At 42.3% G+C, this 24,598-nt stretch overlaps 1 protein-coding gene across 2 annotated transcripts; it reads left to right on the forward strand.

The window, feature by feature from the left end:
• The first annotated feature begins 1,050 nt into the window (after positions 1-1,050).
• Positions 1,051-24,360, forward strand: LOC102461213 (nectin-1-like). 2 transcript variants are annotated; one of them, XM_075908588.1, is made up of 9 exons: positions 1,051-3,035; positions 4,452-4,530; positions 8,036-8,296; positions 12,380-12,718; positions 15,829-16,119; positions 20,347-20,464; positions 21,280-21,342; positions 21,671-21,791; positions 23,205-24,360. In XM_075908588.1, exons 3-9 carry the CDS (start codon positions 8,242-8,244, stop codon positions 23,358-23,360), a joined length of 1,143 nt encoding a protein of 380 aa, XP_075764703.1. In that variant the 5' UTR covers positions 1,051-3,035; positions 4,452-4,530; positions 8,036-8,241; the 3' UTR covers positions 23,361-24,360. The 2 variants fall into 2 exon arrangements, with proteins under 2 accessions (XP_075764703.1, XP_075764709.1); XM_075908594.1 differs by lacking the exons at positions 1,051-3,035; positions 4,452-4,530 and adding an exon at positions 7,275-7,790.
• The last annotated feature ends 238 nt before the right edge of the window (positions 24,361-24,598 follow it).

The raw sequence follows: 24,598 nt of genomic DNA on the forward strand, positions 1-24,598 counted from the left end.
AGTAAGGGAACGGGTAGGGTAAGTGGCTGGGTGAATACAGAGCATGTGCAGCATTTATTATTCACTGTTTGACAACACGAGTGCTGGTCAAAATTTGTCAGATTAAACTTTCCTTACTTGTGTAAAAAAAAAAAAAAAAAGTCTATTGAGGTTACATGATGCACATTGTGAATTTGTGTCAGATTTACCAAATACAGGGTTGGAAAAGTGAAAAACTTAAAAACATTTCATTTTGACATTTTTCTAAATGAAATGTTTCAATTTGCCTTTTTATTTGCATATTATTTTACTTTTTGAAAAAGGTGATTTAAAAAACCCGAAATGTTTTGTTCAGCCCCAAATAATTTCCCCTATGCTTTGCTGTCAGAAAATAGAATTATTTATTTTGGGTGGACCAAAATATGATTAACATTTTTGTTTAACCCTTAAACTGAAAAATCACTTCTGTTCATGGTTCTAACGTCAACTCATACAACAAGTCACTTTAAAATTATTCAGTAAGTACTAATTTAAAAGGTACCAAATCCTAGGTCTCGCTTACTGAAATGCACACCCAAAAGACAAAAAATCAAGTAAGAATAAGCTACCAAGAGATAGGTGTGCAGACTGAAACTGGGCTTTTTGATCTCCTCTTGCTTTGGACTTCAGTAAAAAGTGAGAGTAATTTGTATCACTTCACATTTGTTTCTCAAATGCATGTTCCAGATGATTCCGTGTACAGTAGAGCTGCAAACAAACAACATGTAAGGCGGGGTAGGGGGGAGGAGAGAATTAATAAATACAGTGTTGGCATGCAATCTTAAAATACTACTTTCATGGTTAGTAATAGTTCAGGTTGGCAGTTGCTGGAGCAAGGAAAACGAGGGCAGCTAGAAAACTCACAATTGGGATTTTTTTTTTTCATTTTTTACCAGTCATAATTCAAAAAAGTTTAAGAACAAGAAAACGAATTTATCCAAACCTCCTGAGCACTTACTACTCCTATTCACTGCTGAACTGAGCTAATAAAAAATTAAATTATAGTTTCTGGTGGGCAGAAAAAGTTGGTTACTGTCAGGACCTGCTGGAGAGGATAGAGACCAAATTCTGAAATCCCTGTTCCATTAGAGCTCTGTTTAAATCAGAAATTAACTGTGTGGTCAATTAGAGGACTGGATTCTCTGATTCATATTATAGTATATTTACTAAAACAACCTTCTATAAAAGTTAAGATGAATGGAAATATTTCCCCTTTGTAATCTTTTGCAGAAATAGAGAAGGATTGAACTTGGCCAGTGAATGGGATAGTTGGGAGAGGAGACAAATAAGATAAGTTGATAGCTAATTAAATATATAATGGTACAAAAGGCAAATCAGGTGCTCCCATCAAATGGTACAGGAAAAGTAAAATAGGTGTTCCTTTTTATCATACAGGAGCAAGAGGCCATGGAATAAATTGAAAGGCAGCTTGTATAAGAAGCCATACACAGCTTGCTGGTGGAATGTTACTGGCATGAGATTTCAGGGAGGCCAAGACTTTGGCAGAATTCAAGGGATAGGGTGTTTAAGAATAACTAAAATGTCTGTAGCTATACGGTATTTTAAAAAATTGTGTGAAATGCAGGGGCATGCACACATCTAAAGAAAAAGTATGCCATGGCTTCTCCTCTGACACAACCCTTCAAAATTGGTCAAATTCAAATTCCTGCTCATGGTTCTGCCTATGTTGGGATTCAAGCCAACATCTAATGAATGAGGCATGGAAAAAGCTTCCATTATATGCAGATAATTTAATAATTTCCCTTTTAGGGTTTCTTGAGTCTAACTTCTAAGTATCTAATACTGGCCTTTGTTATTCTATTGATCTGAGCTGATGTTGCATTACTTACATTTGTAAGGAGGCCAGGGGGAGGTTTTTTTGTTTGTGTTTTCTGGGTTTTGTTAAAGAAACATCCCACTGCAGGGTTAGCAATCCAAATTTTGCAACTTTGGGCTGTTGCATGGGAGCTGGAAAGTAAAACTGACCAGAAACAGAAGTGATACATTCCAGTCTAATCCTGTGATTTGAGGTGAGCGATATGCAAAACTCCATAAATGGTGGAAAGACAATACAGTAAAACCTGTGTTATCCAGCATGCTCTGGGATTAGGGCGTTCCGGTTATCTAAAAATTTCGGTTATCTGAGGGTCCCATCAACCTAGGAAAAGCCAATGGACAATAATTGTAAAACTCAAGTTTTTAATATTGGTAGTTTTGTAGGGTGAGGCTGTTGGTCTCACATTTCTACTTTGAGTTAAAGATGATTAGTACTTCTTAAATAAAAAATTATTAAGCCAGTCATGGTAAACCAAGCCAGGCCTGTGCGCCTGAAGATGTGACAGTATTGCGGCTGGGGACAATGCCGGTTAACAAAGTGTTGTGGTTAACAGAGTGCCGGATAACAAAGGTGTCACTGTAGTTCCAAAATCCATTCCCCTGTAAAGATCTACGGGCAGGCCCACATGGGGATAAAAGCCTGCGGCACAGCTACAGTAGCTGGTCCTAGATGCCTTGGGCTCACCAGGCTGTAGACATTCACTGTCAGGCTGGTGCTGACAGTTCTATGCTCCACCTCTGCAGGGTGCCAGAGCTCTGACTCTAGCCTGAGCCCGAACATCTGCACAGGAATTCGCCACCCTGCAACCCAAGCCCCAATCAGCTGAACCAGATCAGACATGGGTATTTATAAATCCCATGTAGACATACCTCTAGGTATTAGTATCTTTAAACAAACTTACTTAAAATATGATTTCTTTTTAACCAGTTGTTCTTCAAGGAGGACAAATCCCACTCCAGTCCCTCACTGGGGATGACAGGAAGAGGCAGCAGAGCTTTGCCTGCAGTTCCAAAGCCAGGGAGCTGACCAGAGCAAGGGTTAAGAGCAGTGGGATTCTCAGATGTCAGCTGGTTAATGAGTTGTCCTGAGCGGGAAAAGGTTCCAAAGGAAGATCACCTCTTTGGCGCTGCAGACACATCACTCTTGGTCACACTCCTACCCCAGGGGTTCACATACTCTGGTGTGTTCTCACAGCATCTGGGCCGTTTTTACAAAAAAAAAAATAATTAAAAAAGAAGAGGGTGGGGGATTTGGGTGGCTATTAAAGGCAGAAGGAAATGTGGACAATTAGCACAGTCGACTCTTGTAGGAATCACTGATGCATAGGAGGGGAAGAACCAGGTGGGGCAAAGGGGGAGAGGAAGGCTTTGGAGTAAAGGGGGCTGTGCAGCCTCTACAAGAAAAAGAAGAGTAACTGGCAAGGTCATGCGTTCACATGATCAGAAGAGGGGAGGGTGTCAGCCCAGGTGGAGGAGGAGATGCAAAGCACTTATCAGAACACAGAGGCTAAAATTACCTAAATCCTCCCTTTCTGACCACACTTCATCACTGTACTAGATAAGAAGGTATCAGATGGAAGATGGGCGTGAAGGGTGTTACATGGGCCTGAAGGTGATTTCCATGAGGAGGAAGAGGAAATGAGGCAATCAAGAGTCAGTCCCTCTATGAAGGGCTCTAGCTGAAATTTTACTTAGCCCTGTGATTGCGTGAAAAAAAAAATACTATTGTTTTTAAAGTTTTAGCCTTTAGTTTTGTGGAGAAAAGCTTAAAATATGTATCTTGACTGCACCCAGATGGCTCAAACCCAAGAAAGCAAATTAGCAATCTGACTTGTACACACCATTCACGTGAGGTTCTTCTTGTGCACTCACGATTGGCAATATTGTTAGGAAACAGTTGTAGAACCAAGTAGTCTTGACCTGCTTTTGCAAACTCAACATAGAGTTCAAAGGTGCATGGGGGAGCTCACACTGTCTGAAGGTCATTGTCTATCTTTGCCTCTTATTTCACTGCCTGATATCTAGGATGGGTTTTCTGGGAAGAATTTTCATTTTCTGCCCTCTAGACTTACTGCAAGGTCTGAGCATTTCTTTGTGAGCCACCCACTGTCACCTTGTGGCTGCATAGAGTCATTACAAGTTGCTTCTCATCACAACTGGAGTCAGTGTCTGTAACAATCTCACATTGTAAATAAGGGCTTAGGAACAGGCAGTAAATGTATACATTCCAGAAGGTTATCCAGTGGGCCTATTACTTTGGTAATAGGGCCTGCTCTCTTGTTTGCTATTTAGTGCCTGAAACAAAGTATTAAAAAACCCACCAAAGACAAAGGAGCTTGGGCGGGAGAGAGGGGAAGAGGGAGGAGAGTCTTGTGAGTCCTTTGTTGATAGAATTGGCCTTTGAGCCTATGTAAATAAATTTGAACTTGGGGGGGGGGGGGTTAATTACATTTCTAGCCATTTTAGGGTCTGGGCTTGCTAGAAGAATGTAAGTGGGGTCTGTTCTGTTCCTGTACCTTAAAAGGAGAGTCCAGTTAAGTTAGCTTGCAGTTGAAAGCAGGTTTAAAACAAACTTAAGGAAGCATTTCTTCTCACAGCACAGCGTCAGTCTGTGGAATTCATTGCCAATGGGATACTGCGGAAGCCAAAGGAGTAACTGGGTCCAAAGAGAATTAGGTAAGTTCATGGTGGACAGGTCCATAAGTGGCTATTAGCCAAGATGGTCAGAACCTTTTGGTGTGTCCCGCAGTTCAGCTGAAGGAGTGCTCTATTGTACGTCAAAATTACCAAGCAGTGAATATAACAAATCTCCTCTTTCTTTACTAACCTGTCTCCCTCTCCCCTTTTTCCCAGCCTGTGTTTCTTATTGCTTGTCTCACTATGGCTAAAAACTTAATTTGTATATGCTTTGGGGGCAGAGACAGTGTCTTCATTTGTTTAGAGAGCACCTGCAGACCTTGTGGGATTGCCTAAGTAAATAATGTCACCAAGCCCCGGAGTAGCAGTGCGCCCAATGCTCCTGCAGAGAGCAACCCTCTGAACCAAGAATAAGGAAGAAGCAAAGGGCAGCTGGATTCCCCAGTGACCCATTGTTTCCTCTGAAAAGGAGATAATGACAAATACGATTTACATTGATGGTTTCAGTGCATGAAGTGCTGCCTGTTTATGTCTGGTTCAAACAGAGCCTGCCATTTCAAAAAGTGTTAAGTTTCCTTTTCTTACATGACAACAAATTCACTACCAGCCTTCATTAAATGCAATAAAAAGGCTCCTCACACACAAAGGCTACGTCTAGACTGGCCACATAAGACGGAATAGGCATGCAAAGCAGGCAAGTCAGAATAGGGAAATCCACGGGGGATTTAAATATCCCCCACGGGATTTAAATAAACATGGCCGCCGCTTTTTTTCCGGCGTGGGGAAAAGCCGGAAAAGAGCGTCTAGACTGGCACGATCCTCCGGAATAAAGCCCTTTTCCGGAGGATCTCTTATTCCTACTTGCAAGCGCTCTTTCGCAAAAAGGCGTGTGTGGACGGGGAAGAAGGAGTTCTTTTGGAAGAAGAGGAAAAACCACTTGTGCCCTGGTGGTCATTCTGTCCATTGCAATCACAGTTTACATGTGAGAGAGCATCCATTCAGTCTGGACTCTATCGTTTGAAAACGCAGATTGCTTTTTTGATGCGCCTTTCTGTGGACGCTCTCTTTTGGAAGACGTTTTTCTGGAAGATCTCTTCCGAAAACAGCTTCTTCCAAAAGAAGCCTGCAGTCTGGTTGTAGCCTTACAGTTTTTTCCTCTCCATTTAGCTTTTTACATTTCAAAATAGCAGCTCCTCACTTTGTCCCTGCAAGACCTTAGGCAGACCTAAGTTGGGCTCTTTCTCTCACCACTCCCACCTCCAAATTGAATCTCCCTCTCTTGCTCAGCTCTCCCCTCGCTGAGCTTTAGCAGCCACCCCTGCATTGCCCCATGCCTGTTGTGGGAGAATTGAAGTTAAGAACACAGCCCCACCTGCCACTAATGGACTGGTCTTTCAAACAGTTCATCTGAAGAGGGAGGAGGGGTAAAATAGGCTAGTTCTTGCACTTCCAATACAAATAAACAAACAGAATAAACATGGAACCCATCATTGATATGTGATAAACAGCAAAACTCCAAAGTATCTGTGGTCTCTATTGCTTTCCTCGCTAACCCTTATACATAGCTACAGCCTGTTAAAATAATCCTAGGGCTGACCTAGTACTTGCCTTTGGTGCATCCTGAAGCACTTTACCCAGATGTGTGATAGAAATGTAGCCGTGTTAGTCTGGTGTAGCTGAAACAAAAAACAGGACTATGTAGCACTTTAAAGACTAACCAGATGGTTTATTACGTGATGAGTTTTCGTGGGCCAGACCCACTTCCTCAGATCAAATAGTGGAAGAAAATTGTCATAACCGTATATACCAAAGGATACAATTTTAAAAAATGAACACATATGAAAAGGACAAATCAAATTTCAGAACAGAAGGGAATGTGGGGGGGGGAAGGTAAATGTCTATGAGTTAATGATATTAGAGGTGATAATTGGGGAAGCTATCTTAATGGGTAAGATAATTAATGTCTTTGTTAAAGCTTAGGTGTAAAGTATCGAATTTAAGCATGAATGACAGTTCAGAGGATTCTCTTTCAACTGTAGTCTTACCTGAATCCTGCTTCAAAGACCTTTTAAGACTACACTTGATAGAGAATCTTCTGAACTGTCATTCATGCTTAAATTTGACACTTTACACCTAAGCTTAAACAAAGACATTAATTATCTTACCCATTACAAAGATAGCTTCCCCAATTATCACCTCTCCCAATTATCACCTCTAATATCATTAACTCATGGACATTTACCTTTCCCCCCCCCCAATTCCCCTTCTGTTCTGAAATTTGATTTGTCCTTTTCATATGTGTTCATTTTTTAAAATTGTATCCTTTGGTATATACGGTTATGACAATTTTCTTCCACTATTTGATCTGAGGAAGTGGGTCTGGCCCACGAAAACTCATCACGTAATAAACCATCTTGTTAGTCTTTAAAGTGCTACATAGTCCTGTTTTTTGTTTTACCTAGATGGATAAGCATTATCTCCTTCATTTCCCACCACTGGGAAAGCTCCACCCACTGAGCAGGACCTGACCTGGCGACCGACACATGCTGAGTCAGTGACAGAGCTGGCAAGAGCAGCAACATCCTTAGTCTCCTTGCTGATCTGCCACTGTGTTCTCAGCACCACAAAGCCAGTAGCTGCATTCAGGAAAGGGAGCTGTGGGAGGTCTAGGAAGCTGCCATGGCTCAAGGAGAAGTGTGGGTTTTTTTTTTCAGAATAAGCTTAGTGTGGAAGGGACTCAGGGATGACTTGAATCAATGTGGAGCTTAGCTATTTCAAAATTGAGTATGAAATAGAACACATTCCCCCACCCCAAAATCATGATTCTTGTCTTTGGGTCATGTGCATCTGAAGGAGAATTGTGTAAGTAGTCATGACCTCAGTCATGTGGTCATAAAACCTTTCATGTGTCTGGGCTCATGAGGCTGGGGAGGAAGGGTTCTGACCTATGGGAGGCAGAGGATGCAGAAGTTGAGGGAGCAGGAGCGGGCAGTGTCTGTTTGGGAGGTTCTGGACTGTGGGAGAGCAAAGGGAGATGGCAGAGTAGGAGCTGAAGGAGGGGAGACTTGAGAATGTGTGTGTGTGTGTGTTGGCACTGGAAGAGGGAAGTAGGTACTGCATGGGGAAGTTCCTGAGTGTGAAAGGAAGCAGGTGATGAAGAGGGCAAGTGCGTGCTATGGGGAGAGTTCTGAGGGCTGAGATCCTGGGAAAGCCAGAGAAAGTGATTCCAGGAACATCATGAGTAGCAAAGAGCTGGATCTCCAGCCCGGCCTGCCTCATCAGCTAGGGAAAAGAAGCAGGTATTGCTGTGAAGCAAATATAACTGTCGCTCCTAGAGGGAGCTCCTAGGCAGCGGTGAAAGGAATCACATAGAAATGTACAGAGTTGGATCCATCACAGTCCCATAAGATATGTGCATTAAAAGGTGGGGGGATCCACAGGAAAATGAAGGGGTGGAAAGTGAGTTCCATATTTGTGCTCAGCTCTGGTGAAAGTTCAGTGCTAGTTAATAATTGACAGTACCATTCTTTTGTCTTCGTGCCAGACAGGCACTCAGGTGTCAGCTACCGTTACAGCAGTGTGAGGAAGCACTGGGGAGCAGGAAGAGAGCACATGAACCTACAATGAGTCATACTCAAGAAACAGGCGCCAAATTCAAGCTTGTATCGTGGGAAGAGAAGCTCTTTTTGTAAATCCAGCGGGGAAAAGAAAAAAATTCCATAAGACTAAAAGCTTAAAAGCATCTCCAAGATGTGTTTGCTCACGCTGCTCTGGATACACAGCTTGTTTAGAGCTCTGTTTACAGGTGAGTCCTTTATTCTACTGTTTTGTATATCCGATGAATGACAGAGATCACTGGACGATTCAGTCCTAAATAGAGTGGAGAACATGTAGCGTAAAGAAAGGAAAGCAGAAGGGAGGGAGTGAACAGATGCCCTGTTCTGTCAGACAAGTCTTATAACAATACTAGCAAGAGTGAGCAATGCCACATTTTGGCAGGGACAGAGAGGGGGAAAATTTCCTTTTCACCTTATCCAATAATTCTATAAATTTCCACTTACAATAAATATCAACAAATAGGTTTAAAGAACAATGAGCACTTTATTTCTGTAGTATTTTTTTTTGTCCTCTCATGATATAAAAAGGAGACCTTACATAAAAAGGAAAAGCACCTAATTTAAAGCAGATAAAAGACTATGCTTTTCCACACAGTGTACAATAAGCTTGCGGAACTTATTGCTACTGCATAATGATGTCAAGTGTTTGGCAGGATCCAGCTAGAATCAGACAGTTGCCTGAGAACATCCCAGTCTCATCTGTTTAGGATCTATTTAACTGTTAAATAGATTTAAAGTTTTCTGCTTTAGGGCATTAGCTAACCTCCAGGAGATGTTACAAAGAAATGCCACTGAAAAGAGATTATTCTGTAAATTCCCACCTTGGAGTACTTCCCCTGCTAATTGTTATAGTCAGAGATTGGATACTGCCCCAGATGAGCCATTAATTTATTCTGCTATGGCAGATTCCCGTGTTCCCAGTGGGAATTTAGGTTTTGCCAAAATGGGCAGCCTCCTGCCGTGTTTGCAACCTATATAGTAACACAAACATTGCAGCCTTTTGTTTATGCTTGGGTGACAGAAAGTTAAACTGATTAGAACAGAAATAGAACAGATCAGCCTAGTCTCATGTCCAAAGCTAATGAAAATCCAAAAGCAAATAGCAATGAATAGGGGAAGGTGTATTTTTAAAAGCTGTTTTCTGTGATGTTCATCTCAAGTGACGTCAATTTCTTCTTAAAATAATTTTAGAAGAAAGGTTTTCCTACAGTGACTCGGGATCTGATCCTAGACCCTTATTTGTAGGATTACAACAGCTACTAAGCAGTGTACATGAATGAGCACTAGGAGCAGTGATATTCACAGAGAGCAGAGAGTAGTCACAGAAAAGAGCAAAGTCCACTCTCCTGCCTGTTTCGTGAAGGGGTAGGGCAGGTGCCAGAGGAAGCACCTGGGATCATGTGGCAGACTGTTCCTCTGTAGTACAAGGAGGGAAATGAAAGATCAAATCCAAAGTTAAGAGCTGGGACCTCGCTGCTCTGTACTACCCTGAAGTCATCTTTCCAGGCTGTGGTGATAAGTGACAGCAGAGCCCTTTTTCTCCCTTGCTGTATCTCAAATTACATGTAAGTCAGGTCTAAGTGCTGTTTTGAAAACCTAAGCTCACCCATGATCCATCTGGGATTTTGTTTGAGATCATGAAAGAGCTGGGAAGAAACATTCTGATGTGTGTCACAAGTCTCTTTTGAGGCCATGAGTGGAGGGAGTACTGCACCATGCAGGTTAGATCAGTCTCACTGATGCCCTGGATGATTCAGCATGTAGTGTTTCTCTGGCCAGGCAGTTCCTCGATCTGATTACATACTAGGGTACGTCTAGACTGGCATGATTTTCCGGAAATTTTTTTCCATTAAAAGCATTTGCGGAAAAGAGCGTCTAGGTTGGCACGGATGCTTTTGCGCAAAAGCACTTTTTGCGGAAAAGCGTCTGTGCCAATCTAGACGCGGTTTTGCACAAGAAAGCTCCGATCGCTATTTTTGCCATCGGGGCTTTTTTGCACAAAACAGTTTTTAGCTGTCTGCACTGGCCCTCTTGCGCAAAAGCATTTCCGGAAAAGGGCTTTTGCCCGAATGGGAGCGTGAAAGTATTTGCGCAAGAAGCACTGATTTTGTACATTACAAAGTCAGTGCTCTTGAGCAAAATCAAGCGGCCAGTGTAGACAGCTGGCAAGTTTTTCCGCAAAAGCAACTGCTTTTGTGGAAAAACTTGCCAGTCTAGACACAGCCTAGGTATATGGTAGGACTAGTAAGAAAAACTTTTATTTGTAGATAATCCACACATAGCACCCAAATGTACAGAAGTGGGAAACAAATGAGACGGTAGAGGTTTCTTCCCTGGGAGAGGAAGAGCCAGGCACAGCTAATGGGTGAACTATGTCCTAGGAGAGAAAGGGACTTAGCAAGGTAAAGAGAGGATTGGGGGCAGACAAGTAGAAGGGCAGAGGAGATCCAACCAAACAGGAGGGAGGTAGAGTCACAAAGGGAGACTGGGTGATAAACTTCTAAAAAAGGGCAAAAGACTTTACACAGATGAAAAAACTCTCTATATCCTCCCCTGCTATTCCTTCACAATGTGGGGCATTGCTGCAACTGCTTCAAGTCACTATGGTGTAATGATTTATTTAATGGAGGCTAATTCACGTGATAGGGAATGGAAGGGCAGGTGTCTGTAAATTAATCTTTGTAAGGTCTGGCCCGCCCCACTAGGAATAGATTTTAGACCCCTTAAATCTGGTACTATCTTTGCACATCTGAAATAGAGCTCAACAAGCATGTGCGGCAACTCTCATTGGGCAAAGCTTGTTTTTTATTTCACTGCTTCATCTCTAGGGAAGGATTTCAGTGAAGAATTTTCATTTTGTACTCCCTGGCCTTATAGCTGGCTAAATGAGAGCTCCTTTGTGAACTTCCTCTGAGTTCTGTCATGCCTAACTCATCTCTGAGTTATCGCAGCTTGCAACGACTTGGAAACGTCTGTCACTGTCTCCCCAGGCAAAAACAGTCCACGCAGAGGAGAGGAGCACTTCAGAAGGCTGTCCGCGGGACCTATTCCTCCATGTGTTACTTGGATAATACAAGGCTTCTATCTAACACTTTGGCTACGTCTTTGGCTACGTCTTACTTTGAAGTAAGAATAAGAGCCTCCGGAAAAGGGCACTTTTTCCGGAGGATCGGGGCCAGTCTAGACGCTCTTTTCCGGCTTTTTTAAAAGCCGGAAAAAAGCGGCGGACATTTTTATTTAAATGCCACGGGGGATATTTAAATCCCCCGCGGATTTCCCTACGACGACTAGTGAAATTTACATGCCCCTTCCGGAAAAGGGGCCAGTGTAGACGTAGCCTTTCTGTTTCATCCTGCCTATAACCAGCTCTTAACCCAGCCTGGAATATCTCAAGCTGTGTTAATTATTACTTTCCTATGACCACTGTCAAAGTCAGACAGGACTCACAGATTTGTCAGACTGCTGTTTATTAGCAAAGCTGCTCTGCTAAAATGTACCCAGAAAATGTGAGTACCATGCAAGGCTCAAACCCCTTAGATTTATGCAGTCAAAAGAAAGCCAACTTTACAAGATTAAAAGGTGGCAAAACTTCACATGATTAGTATGAGACTAGTCAAATATCTTCATTTCCACATCAAGCACACAGCAATTGCTTGTCCATATCTCCCTGGTTATCTCAATTACTTTCTGCATAACACCTAATGTTTCCTTTTCCTGTTACCCCAGGTGTACCTGGCTAGCACTCTGATTTGCATACCTACAAACAACATTAACATACTTTTCTCCTTCCTGTTCAGAGACAAACAGGATTCCTTCAACTTATTCAATTATTATAGCATAATTCATCTTTCTCTTACAATATAATTCTTTCTGCTTTCACACCACGCAGGCCAGGAAACTCTGTGTCACTTGCAGAGTATCAAAGGGGTAGCCGTCTCAGTCTGAATCTGCAAAAGCAACGAGGAGTCCTGTGGCATCTTATAGACATTTGACGAAGTGGGTCTTTGCCCACGAAAGCTTATGCTCCAATAAGTCTGTTAGTCTATAACATGCCACAGGGCTCCTCGTCGCTGTCGCTTGTAGAGTATCTCTCTCACAGAAGACCTAGGCATCTGGTAGCATCTCAGATGCAACACATCCACACTGTGGTCCTGGGTCTATGTGATATACATACATGCACAATGTGATGTGCCAGGGCTGTCATAGAGATTGCCTCCATGGCTGGTGCTGTCTCTCTTTCAATGTGAACCTTGATATGATTCTGTTTCCAGGTGCCAATGAAGTAGTGAGATGTGAGAGAGTTCCTGCAGCAGCCATAGGTGAAGATGTGACCCTGAAATGTCAATTTACACACCCTGACGATGTTTTACAAGTCACATGGCAGAAGCTGGAAGGCTCGTCATACAAAAACATAGCTACCTACAGCAAGGCACATGGAATCAGGTTCATAGGGCCTGTCAACAAGAAAGTTTGCTTTAACAATACAAGCCTGAGAGCATCATCCATCACGCTGCGTGATATAGGACTAGAGGATGAAACCTGTTATAAGTGCATCTTCAATGCATTTCCACGCGGCTCTGTTAGCTCAGAAACTTGCTTCGTTGTGCAATGTATGTTTTAAATCCTTTTATTCTCTAATTACGCAGCACCCTCTAGTGGATTGGACCCAGAATATCAGTGTCATTTTTAGTGGACCAACTTCTGTTGGTGTGAGAGAGGATTTTTGGAGCTACAAAAGGTTGCTCTTGTCTGGGAAAGACCCCCAGAGCATCACTGCTAAACACAAGGTTGAACAGATATTTTAGCATAAGTAGTATTGCAATGTACTATTCAAGATGTTGACACCCCTGCAGGCATAGGAGGAAAAGGGTAATTTGTGGGTTACAGATTGTTGTAATAAGGGAGGTCCTACTTCAATAGCTGCAGGCTTATCAAATAGTTGAATCTGAATTGCAGACAAGCCATGGACAATTGTGGAAAAATAATATTGGACCCATGTTGTTTGAAGTAATTTGGAAAAGCAAAGAGTGGGAGTCCTACAAGAGCTGAGGCAGTTTTTCTGTCCTAATTTCAGCTGCAGCCTAATCCATTAACTTAAAATACATGTTGTGTCCACTGACTCTTTCCCATGGAAAAGGTCTTTGTGGTACCTCTTATTAAACCTCCACCACCTACCACGTAGGTGGTTTTTGTCTGTGTTGTTTGTTAAAAGATTGTTACAAAGATTGCAAAGTTAAGCACTCAAAACTTAGAAAATTCTGTGTTTGTGGTCACCAAATACATGATCATTTAATTACAAGGTGGACTAATACAGGAGGTATTAATACAGCTGAATAACCTTCTTCCAGTGTAGTCTTTTAGTGTAATTTCCTATGTTTAATAAAGGACAGGATTAAAACAAATGAACTTGGGTTTACCTGTAACAAGCCCTTGTAACTTGTCATAAATAAGATTGACTCCCTGAGCCTTTGCTATTGCAATGGCCTGCTACCACCACAGAACTAACTTCATTAGCTGGCAGCAGGAGAAGGCTGCTGTTTGAAAGAGGGCAGGGGAGAGGGAGTGGACCACTGGTGCTATGCACTAGCTGAAGAGGGTGGAAACCAGTCCACTCCAGCTTTCTCTGTTCCTTTACTCGACGAGATAGGGAATCCCCTCCCATGCAGGGGACAGCAAATATGAGAGAGAGGAGATGATGGGGTGTAAGCACCTACCCTCTGGGTGTTCCAGGGCTGGAGAACCCCTGGAAACAAAATACTGGGTGCTCCTCACCCTCTGGCAATAACCCCATCAGTTCCTCCCCCTCCCCCAAGCAACTCCAGCCTGCCATGTTTCAGCTGCTAACCAGTTTGCAGCAGGCAGAGGAGCGAAGGCAGCATGTGCATCTGGGAGAGGCTGATAAGGGTGGGGGAAGACAAGATGAGCTGGAGGCAATAAAAGGCAAGGCAGAGTGGCCACTTGGGGAAGAGATGGAGTTAGGGGCAAGGTTGGGGCAGTGCAGGGATTGAAAGCTCCCCTACAACTGAGAAAGATGGCGTCTCTGTGCTGGGATGTATTTGAGGGGCTCTACCCACACCACTGTTGCTACAGCTGTTCTCACAGCCATTCCTAGTCTGATGGGTCTGCAGCTGCTTTGACAGTGACATGAACCTGGTGTTCAATGTTCATGTCTTTGATTATTAATTTGGCAGACAAGAGAAGGAGAATCTATGATATATAATAGTTGAGAACTCAGCTAAACCTGAATGGAATGTCTAGCAGTACCTTAAAGACTAACAAAACATGTAGATGGTATTGTTAGCTTTCATGGGTACAATCCACTTTTTCATCTGAAGAAGTGGGTTGTACCCACAAAAGCTCACGATATCATCTAAATGTTTTGTTAGTCTTTAGGGTGCTGCAAGACTATTAGTCTGTAACTGGAAAAACTTTAAAAAAACAACAAACTCGGCTACCCCCCAAGCTTCTGAGTGGAATGGTTCATGTAGCCCGCTCCCAAAAGCTATGTCTACACAGCAGCGTTATTTCTACATAATGTTGAAATAATGTTGAGCTGGAGGTCTTCTTACTCCAACTCCTGTAACGCTCATTGTACGAGGAGTAAGGGAAGTCAGGGAAAGAGTGCTCTATATCAAAATAACTACTGTGTAGACTGTGCCACAAGTCGAAATAAGCTATTTTGACTTAAGCTACACAATTAGCATAGCTCAAATTGTGTAGCTCATTTCGAGTTTAGCCTGGCTGTGTAGTTGTGCCCAAAGTGGGCTCCTATAGCATGGAGAATTTCCATTCAGAAGTCAATTTTTCTCCTGGATTGATGCAAAAGGATGTATCTCCAGACTTACTCCTGGCTTGCCCCTTTCCTAGGGATGTAAGCGACTAGTCGAATAGTTGACTATCTGATAAGCAAAAGCATATCAGATAGTCTACTAGTCCCTTGATTAGTCACTTTCCTCACTTTCTGCCTCTATCAGAGCCAGCAAGGATGGGGGCAGGAGCTGGTGCAGGGGGGAGCTGTCTTAAAAACTGGCTCCCCAGAGCACCATTTATGTGGGGGGCAGGAGAAGCAGGAGGTAGCAGGGGACTGGGAGTTAGCTGACGCTGCGCCTCTGCTTTTTAAATGCCAGCTCTTAATACATTTAAAAATCAGAAGCGCAGGGGGGGAGGGGAACCTGGTGTGAGCCAGGGATCAGCCCAACAGGCTCTTAATATATTTAAAAGGCAGAGCTACAGTGGGGTTAGCTCCCGGTCTGGGAGGTAACCCCGCTGTGGCTCGCCCACTTATCGACTAATCGATGGAAAATCGTCTAGTTGATTAAACTAAATTTAACATCCCTACCCTTTCCCATATGTGGATCCCCAGTTCAGTGGAGGGCTCCCCTTGAATCTAGGGACAGGGAGATGTATCAAAAGTGTGTATCTGCACATTTTTTCCCCTCACAAGAACAGGACCCATGAATGGGCTGAGAGTTTCCTTTAGATTCTGTGAAGAAGATCCCAATTTTATTAAATTTCCAACCTATTCCTCCTTCATAAAAACCCCTACCAAACAGCTAACAAATAATAATGAACGATTTACATCTAAGACTATAAAGGAACATATTGAATATATCAAGAATAACTTGGTTTTCTGTATTAAAACCTTAGAATGTGTCTTAGTTCTTTGGTAACTGTGTAAACAATATTGAAGTTTTCCTTTACACTCTACTTTTTCTCTTAGCAATTCCTGCAGTGAGAACTGAACTCCATTCGCACACAGAGTTCTTCACTGCAGCCTGCTCAGTGACAGCAAAACCTGCCCCAGAAATTTCATGGGAGCCTCATGATGTTCTGATTGGCCAGCCTGAGATACACAGGGTCCAGAACATAAATGGAACAGTAACAGTGACAAGTGTGTGTAACGTGTCTATGATGACCCTGCACTCAAAAAACATCAAGGCCTTCACTTGTATAGTAAACCATACTATGGGAAGGCAAGAGAAGATATTTTACTCATCAGAAAAATATGAAGGTAAGTTATATCTGGGTGTTGAAATAGGATGGTCTAAAGAGTGGAGAGTAGAGACTTACAAAAAAAATAGTTGTCCAAAAAAGGTTGGTTCTGTTCCAGTGAGTTAAAGCAGAAATAGTTAATGTATAATCACAGTGAATACAGTTGTGGTTAAATCTTGTCTGGTCATTAATTTGCCCTGTGAACTTTGATTTTATTTAGTGGTTTATATCTCAGGGCTTCTTTTTAGTGCCACCGTGAGCTAAAGGTAGTACAATGGAGTTACCAAATTTTTGGAGTGTCCTCCCCCCCATCAAAAATTATTGCCCATCCTTAGTCTACATAGTAGCTAGCAGGGAGTTTCCCAACATGGGTGCAAAAAGATGTGCTAGCTCGTATCAAGATAGTGTACTAAAAATAGCAGTGTGGTTGAGGCAGCTGGGATGGTGGCAGAAGCTACCAACCATACTGGAGCATGTACTGGGTGGCTAACCTGACTGCCACCTGTGTACCACATCTTCACTGTGGGTATTCATGCTAAAATCAGGCCGACCCTTGCAGTGTGCACCGATGCTTAGATCACACTTGTATCAGTACAGCAATTCTTGAGCAGTTTCAGGAGCTTTAGATTAAAGGATGCCCTGTACTAAAGATTCCTTTGGATTTCTTATAATGAATTACCTTATTTCTCATAGAAAAGGACACTGAAGCAGCCCTTTTTTTTAGAAATGAAATTTTGTACAGAAAGCATCAGGAACATCAAAATCTTTCATTTTTAATCAGTGCAAACAAAGAGTTTTGAATATTCATTTTCATCATTATTTCATTTATTGACAGCTTTCCTAAAGAAAAATCAATAATGATTTTGAGAATAAAATTAAAAGTATACCTTGAAAAGCCACCTTGTTGAATCTTTAATGTAAAAGGGGCCATTCCAAATGGTGTGAAAGGGAGACACTTTTGAAACTTGCAACCTGGTTTTTTTTTTCATATTTCAAGCAGATCTCATAGAAAATAAAGAAATAAAGTGCTAAAGGAATTCTCTTGTCTAATAGTAATTTTTATAAGGAATAGTTACTTAGTACTTTCAGAGCATTTTACAACCCCTAACTAATCCTCAAAACACACATGTGAAATATGGGTTTCTAGAAATAGTGGGATAATGCAAAAACATTATTCATATACATTTTAAGAATGAACAAAACTCTGTGTTTGTATGGGAACAAGTCTGCTTACTCGCTATTCATTTCTGGCTATTTATTAATCCAGTGGTCCCCAACGCTGTGCCCACAGGCACCATGGAGTCTGCTGAGGCATTTATGTGCATCCACCTAGTGACCAGGGCCAGCCTGAACCATTCCTGCACCCCAGGCACCCTGCGCATGCCTAAAATGTCCGGTATTTTCTGATTTTTTTTCCTGGCCAGGAGGTGAAAATACCAGACACCTGGCAACCCTAACGCCCTGGCCCGGGCCTAGTCCCGGTCTCCCCCGCCTCTGGGCCCCGACACTCCTTGACCCTATGCTTACCTGGTTCCACAGGGAAGCTAAATTCTGGCTTGAACAAAAACACAAAATGGCTGCCAGCAAAAAGTCTAAAGACCAAGGCGAAGCAAAGCCTTCCCTAGGTCTTAGTGTTCAACTGCTCCCCTGTTCCTATCCCTATTCTGCTAGTCTAACTCTGCACTCACTCTGAAAGGGACCATGCTGTTTTAATGCTGTTTTTTTATTTATTTATTTATTTATTTATTTATTGCTTAATAAGTCTCGGAGTCCTTTTTTTGCTCAACAACTTTGCCCCCCCCCCTTTTTTTCCTCGACAGAATTTTTTCCCCGATGTGTTTTTTTTGGGGGGGTGGGGGGGAGAGTGTTCTGTAATTTTGGTTCAACCATCTGGCAACCCTAGTTGAGGCAGAGCCTGGGAAAGGGGCTGGGACTGTGCTCTGCGGGCCTCGGGGTAAGCGCTGAGACTGTGCTGGAGGGGTTGCTAGGGCAGGTGCTGGGACTATGTGGGGGGTGCCAGTGTAGGGGCTGGGACTGTGTTCAGGAGCCTGGGGGGAGAGGTAGGGATTGTGCTGGGTGGGGGGTGTGGCAGGCCCAGGGTAGAGGCTGGGACTATGTTCAGGGTGGGGGTTGGGTTGCAGTGGGAGGGCTGGAGGGTGCCTGGTTCTGGGGGAGGGGTGGGTACACTGAGATAAAGTAGTGGGCTGGGGTGCCTGGCTCTGGGGAAGGGGAGGGGCATTGGGTTGGAGCAGGGAACTGGGGAGTACCTGGTTCTAATGTAAGGGAAGAGGATTGGGTTAGAGCGGGAGGGTGCCTGGCTCTGCGGTAGGAGAGGGGCTATTTTAGTAAATGTTGTGATTTGCATACATTTGCATATATGCAGCCACGCTTAGTTGTGGCCTTTGGCATATACCGTGGGTATCATGGCCCCCGGGGCTTCTAAAGTTGAGTCACCCTGGTATAAATAACAGGCAGTAATATACGCCGTCTTAGACTTATCGCATTGCACAATCATAATGCGTGTATTATGTTTTTAATATTTTTGTAACACCTGTGAGACTCCCAACCCCTGCGTGTGACTCTCAAGTCCCTGAGTGAGTGTGCCCCCCAGACCCTTGACTGTGAGACTCCCAGCCTCTGAGTGTGGGGTTTAAGCCTGGGGGAGCGATTTAGGGATGAGTGTCTTTCCCACACCACAATTCAAATAAATGTAGTGTTATTATTTGACTGTATTTTCAGTTTTTCTAAGAAATAACTACTATAAATATATAAACAGGAGGGGGCACAATTTTATATGCTTGCCTCAGGAACAAAATTAGCTAGTTACGGCACTGCTCTTCTCCCCCTGTTTTTGAATTGCCTTGGGGTCACCAAGTCTTCCTGAATTGTTAAAATGGGTCCCCATCTAGCAAAGGCTGGGAACCATTGCTGTACTGTGAATAAGGAAGACATGACCTGAGATCAGCAATGTTTTGTAAACAGTTCAGAAACAGAAGAAAAGATAATTGTCTGATGATTTATTAATTGGGAATAACTGACCTGCATATTCTGATTTTATTCTTAGTACCTAAAGAAGTTAAATAACACGTCCCGTTCCTACAGTTATAGTCAGAACCAGGGCCGGCTCTAGGCATCAGCAAATCAGGCAGGTGCCAGGAGTGGCATTACAGAAAAGCAGCTGGCGCCACCCCTGGCAATGCCTAGCCCCGCCCCACTGATTTTAAAGGGCCACAGCCCAGGAAACTCCAAAGCTGCGCAGCCAGCTGGCACCAATGCATACCTGTAGCCTGCTGGCTGCCCCATCTCCTCTCCTCCCCGGTGGTCGCTAAGCAGCCAGCACTGCCCATGGCAATGCCCAGCCCCGCCCCACCGATTTTAGGCTGCACAGCCAGCACTGGCACCATGTACGCACAGTCCCAGAGCCTGCTGGCCGGCCCTGTCTCCTGAGTCCTGCTCCTCCCCAGCACCCGCTACCTCCTCCAAGAGACTCTCCACTCCAAGCGGAGGCTCCGCTCCACCAGACCCACAGCCTGGACCCAGCCATCAGCCATCCCTCCGCCTACATTGTGTGGAAATCCCAAGTAGGATGCCCCCTTCCTGCGTAGGGTTGCTAGGTGTCCAGTATTCACCTGGACAGTCCGGTATGTTCTCCTCCTGTCTGGAAAAAAAATTCAGAGAATATCGGACACCTGAATATCGGACATCTTTTTTTCCCCAGCCAGGAGGCGAAAATGCCGGGCACCTGGCAACCCTAAACTCAGCACCTGGCCTCTCCACCCCCGAACCTCCTCTGGCCCCTAACACCTCCAGCTCCCTTGCTTAGCTGGTTCTGCAGGGCTGCCGGCACAAAATGGCTGCTGGCCAAAAGACCAAGGTTGTCTTAGTGCTCAACCACTCCCCTGTTCCTATCCCTGCACTCACTCTTAAAGGGGACATGCTGTTTCAATGCTGTTTTACTTTAATTTTTTTTGGCTTAAGTCTTGGAGTCTTTTTTTGCTCAACAATTTTGGTCTCCCTCCTCCCCCCCCCCTTTATTCTTCATTCAACAGAAATTTTTCCCAGTGTTATTTTTTGGGTGGGTAGGGCAGCCACATTTTTTTTGCTTGTGGCAGCAAAACCTAGAGCCAGTCTTGGTCAGAACTGTATTTAGAACTCAGTGATAGCTAATTCTCAGTATCAGGATTGGACATGTAAGAAAATCTTTGACATCTGTGTGACATTCAGTGTTTGCTAAATTAAATTTCAGCATCTGATGAGGAGAGCAGAACGTGTATCTGGGAAGTACTTTGCATATTTTCTTTTATTCTGATTGCCATAGGACTCATCATTAGCTTTGTGGTATCAAGGAAAAGAAAATGGATTAAGTAAGTTGAATTATCATTTTTCTAGTAAATTATCTTACCTTCCTCTTTCCTGCTCCACAGCTTAAACTACAATGTTAGGTTTCTGAATGACATTTTCCTTTACAAACTTCTATGGACACATACGAACACATCCTTTCCTTTCTGATCCTCATTCAAAGATGTTGCTCTCTGTCTATAATATGCTCTAAAATAAACATGTGTCATCTGAATTTCTTGAGACCTTGAAAACAAACCTTGGCATCTCAGCCCCAGATTTTTGACAAATATAGCCTTAAAGCTTTTGGCGAGATAAATAGAATTGTAATAAAATAATAATCAAATGGTAAAATCGGAGTTACAAATATGATATGTACTATAAAGCTTTTATTAATATACTCTCACCCTTCCTTGGTGACCTGGTGATAAAGGAAAAGGACCACCCTTGCCTCTGGTATTCCAATAGACTTCAGGCCCAGATTCCTCACTTCTTGAATGGGAGGTGCATAAGCCAGTTTAGGAGATGCTACATAGCTAAGAGCCATCAAAACTAACTTAGATTTTTTTAAATAAACTTAAAAACCAACAAATGGTCTGGTAACTTTCGTGAGCACAGCCTATTTCCTCAGATCTCCACGAAAGCTCATGATACCATCTACATGTTTTGTTAGTCTGTACAGGACAAACTTAAAAAACAACAAATGGTCTGGTCGCACTTTATAGACTAACTCGGCTACCCCCTGAAGCTTAGATTTTTTTTACTTTGTTGACATATTTGCAATCAAGAACTAACTGACTAAGATATTTATAAATATATATATATATATTTATATTTTTAGAGTACATCTGCCTGCCTGTGTGTATTTCTGTAAGTCAGTTTATTCAAGAACTCCTATTAAAAGGTAAGAGATGGGGCCACCAAATTTGGTATGCAGCTTTTTCTCCTCACTTTAAAGGAAGGTCAGGGTTTGGTTGTGTCAGGATAACCAGAAGCCCCAGGAAAAAGGACTGTTTCCCATAATATGCAAAGGGAGAGGCTGCTCTCTGGAGGGATGTGATTTTCTTGTGTGATCTTCTCACCATCCCCACAGTGTTAGTCACTATTGTCATTGTCACATGTCTTCTCTTAGCTAAACAGATGTTACATTATTTTGATGTAGGCACCATATTTCTGTAAAATGCACAGCATGTTTTGGGGCTCTGTAAAAATGCCCTATATTTATATCACAGACAAAAGAGTAGCAGCATGCTCAGCACTCCTGCAGAGAAAAAGCATTTGAACCAAGATGGAGAAGACAGATGCCAGCCCCCACCAACGCCTAAGAGCCAGAGCATTTCCTATCTAAATGAGGTAACAGAAAATCATATTTTTCACATTCATGTCTTATATAAGTCAACAACAACCTAGTAAAGTTTGAGGGTTGAGAGCTATAGTACAGACATTGGATGTCTTCTCTAAAATGAAAAAAACTAAAAAACAACAAATAGTCTAGTAGCCCTTTAAAGACTAACAAAATGTGTAGATGATATCATGAACATGTTTTGTTAGTCTTTAAAGTGCTACTAGACTACTTGTTGTTTTTTAAGTTTTTCTTGTGACTAACTTGGATACCCCTCTGAAGTTTCCTAAAATGGACACTTTAACATTGCATTGTCTTTTGCAGGCTAATTGACCTTCTTATCTCTCCAGACAGACAGGAAAGTCATAGAATGTGAGAAGAAAAACAAATTTGAAAAAGTACTGCTTCTTTGTGAAATACAGAGATAGCCTCAGAGTATTTAAAAGCATGTTTAGCATGTTCTTCACTTAGGAAAATGTCAAGTCCTGACTTCCTGTCTTTTGTTCAGGACTCTGGCAAAATATTTAGAAGATCTGAATATTGATGCCCCGGGAAGCTCTAATTGATTTTCAGCTCTTCGCCCCTTATTCCTCTGTTTTTCCTTAAGAATCAGCCCTTTCTCTCTCAGCCAAAGAGAAGGAAAGTCAAAGCCCAGGCTGATGCCTCAGGTGGTATTTCTATTCAGATCCTCCAAGAATGCAGGATATGTCTACACTATGGGACAAAGTCGAATTAAGCTATTTGACTTCAAGTCAAAGTAGCTTAACTCAACTTTTGGAGCTGTTTACACTGCAGCTGAAGGGAGCACCCTCTTCCTTTGACTTTCCTTACTTGAAATGGAAGCAGGACTACTGGCATCGACCCTCTCAGTTCGAATTAGCTGCCTTAACGAGATCTGCTAATTCAAACCCCAGGAGAACGACAGCTGCAGCTTCGATCTTCCTCTGTAGTGTTAGATGTACCTTCACTGAGCTCCTCCAGCAACAATACACGAGAGGAAATGCTTGAATGATGGGATTCCAATGTGGAAATAAACAGCAATGGAACCCTTTAGTAAAGGAAGGACTGATACAGAGCAAAACCTTAAAGCAGGGGTCCCCTCTGAAGCTTCCCCCAAAATGTTTGTTATACCCTTTTGGTTTCATGGATGTGAAAGAGAATAATATTACTATTGGCATCCAGTCATTTAGTTATAAAACTTTCATGTGTCTTGTAAGCACCACCAGGCTTCTTATATGTTCCTTAATCTAACTTGTTAATATCCATTTACTTATTAAAATATGCTATGTCATAAAATCTCTTACTGACTTCTCAGAATTCTGTGCAGTTTATCTTTCTGCTAGTGTTTTTTCCTTATTGCTTTTCCCTCTCTGATAATAAAACCTTTACCTTTAGTACAACATAACTGTCACTTGTTCTTGCAGCAGGAAAACCAAGGAAGTTCTTGCATTAAGAGAAAAACAAAAAAGGAGAGTCCTGCAATGGTACGCAGATCAATGTTCCAAGAAGAAGGAGGAAAGAATGAGGAAAGCAATCTGAATAATTCACTTATGGAAGGGATTAAAGAGATGAATGACTAAATTTTTAAAAATTAGAGAGAGGGTACAATTTCACTGCTGAAAATGAAAAAGTATGGAAGTCAATGTCCCTAACTCAACATTCAAACCAGCCACAAAGAAGAACTTTTTCAAAGCACTGGGCAGTATTATAGAGACACACCCCATCTACAACATGATTTAGACACAAAAATAGCTGAAAGGGGACATTTTCCCTCGCCTTTGTTTATGGTGTCTAAAAGTTACATGTCTCTTCAGACAATCCACTTGGTCCAAGACTTGTAGATGGAAAACATGTAGATGGGGATGGAGGGAAAATGGATCACACACTTTCCCTTCTCACCATCCCCACACAAATAATAGCTGTGACTAGAACTGTATGAATAATGGATTTCTTGATTTGTTGGCAATTCCAAGAAATTGAAAAATATATTATTTGGATCAAACTGAAAACATTAAAAAAAATTCTCAGCAAACCTAGGTTGTTTCATTTTGGGGTCAAGCTAAATGTTTTGGCTGAGCACTCCCATGTTTGATATTTTAAATCAAATTTAAAATAAATTTTGAAACAAAACTATTTTTCCAGTTGGAAATATCAAAATGTTTCAGTTTTTGAAAACCATTTTTACTCATTTGAAAACCAATGTTCCCAATTCAGCAAAATTCATGCAATTCCTCAAAGTTTTGGTGTGTCTAAATCTTTTTTTCTCTATAGATAAAGTTTGATTTTAAAAGGTTTACTATGTTGTAGCTGTGACACCTGATACATGGAAATTTCCATTTAACTGTATCCCTTTTACACTCTGCAGTTTACTTGGTACCCGGTACTTCAGGAAGATGGAAAAATGTACTTATGTCAGGTGAATACAATGAAGAGAAATTGTAAAAATGCAGTTTTTAAATCTCTCACCATCGTCTTGTAAACTTTCTCCTCTGCTTTACTTTCAATTTTTCTGTGTACAGGGCTACTTTGCCAACCGCATTTATTCTGCAATCAAAGAATTAAAACATTTACTCTTAGAAAGTTTGAAATGAGAGTGTTCTTTCCTTTTTGATCGCAGTGAATGTCTCCTTTAGAATGATTAACCAATATCAGTTATGTATGTTTTACAATCACCAGAGCATATATGGTCTAACAGCGAAGATCTTCATCTCTCTTCCACTTCTACAATTCAAGCCTTTTTTCTCTTGAGAGGCAATGTAAATTAACTTCCTATATATTAGGATGTCAGCAGCAGAGTTTCATCAGACATAAAAACATA

This window comes from Pelodiscus sinensis, chromosome 1, assembly GCF_049634645.1.
Source record: "Pelodiscus sinensis isolate JC-2024 chromosome 1, ASM4963464v1, whole genome shotgun sequence".
NCBI lineage: Eukaryota > Metazoa > Chordata > Testudines > Trionychidae > Pelodiscus > Pelodiscus sinensis.

Bases quoted from the DNA above. Each gene is read 5' to 3' on its own strand.
- LOC102461213 (XM_075908588.1), top strand. From the start codon at position 8,242: ATGTGTTTGCTCACGCTGCTCTGGATACACAGCTTGTTTAGAGCTCTG. The intron at 8,297-12,379 runs GTGAGTCCTTTA...TTCTGTTTCCAG, and splicing joins GTTTAGAGCTCTGTTTACAG to GTGCCAATGAAGTAGTGAGA. The intron at 21,792-23,204 runs GTAACAGAAAAT...TTGTTCTTGCAG, and splicing joins GCATTTCCTATCTAAATGAG to CAGGAAAACCAAGGAAGTTC.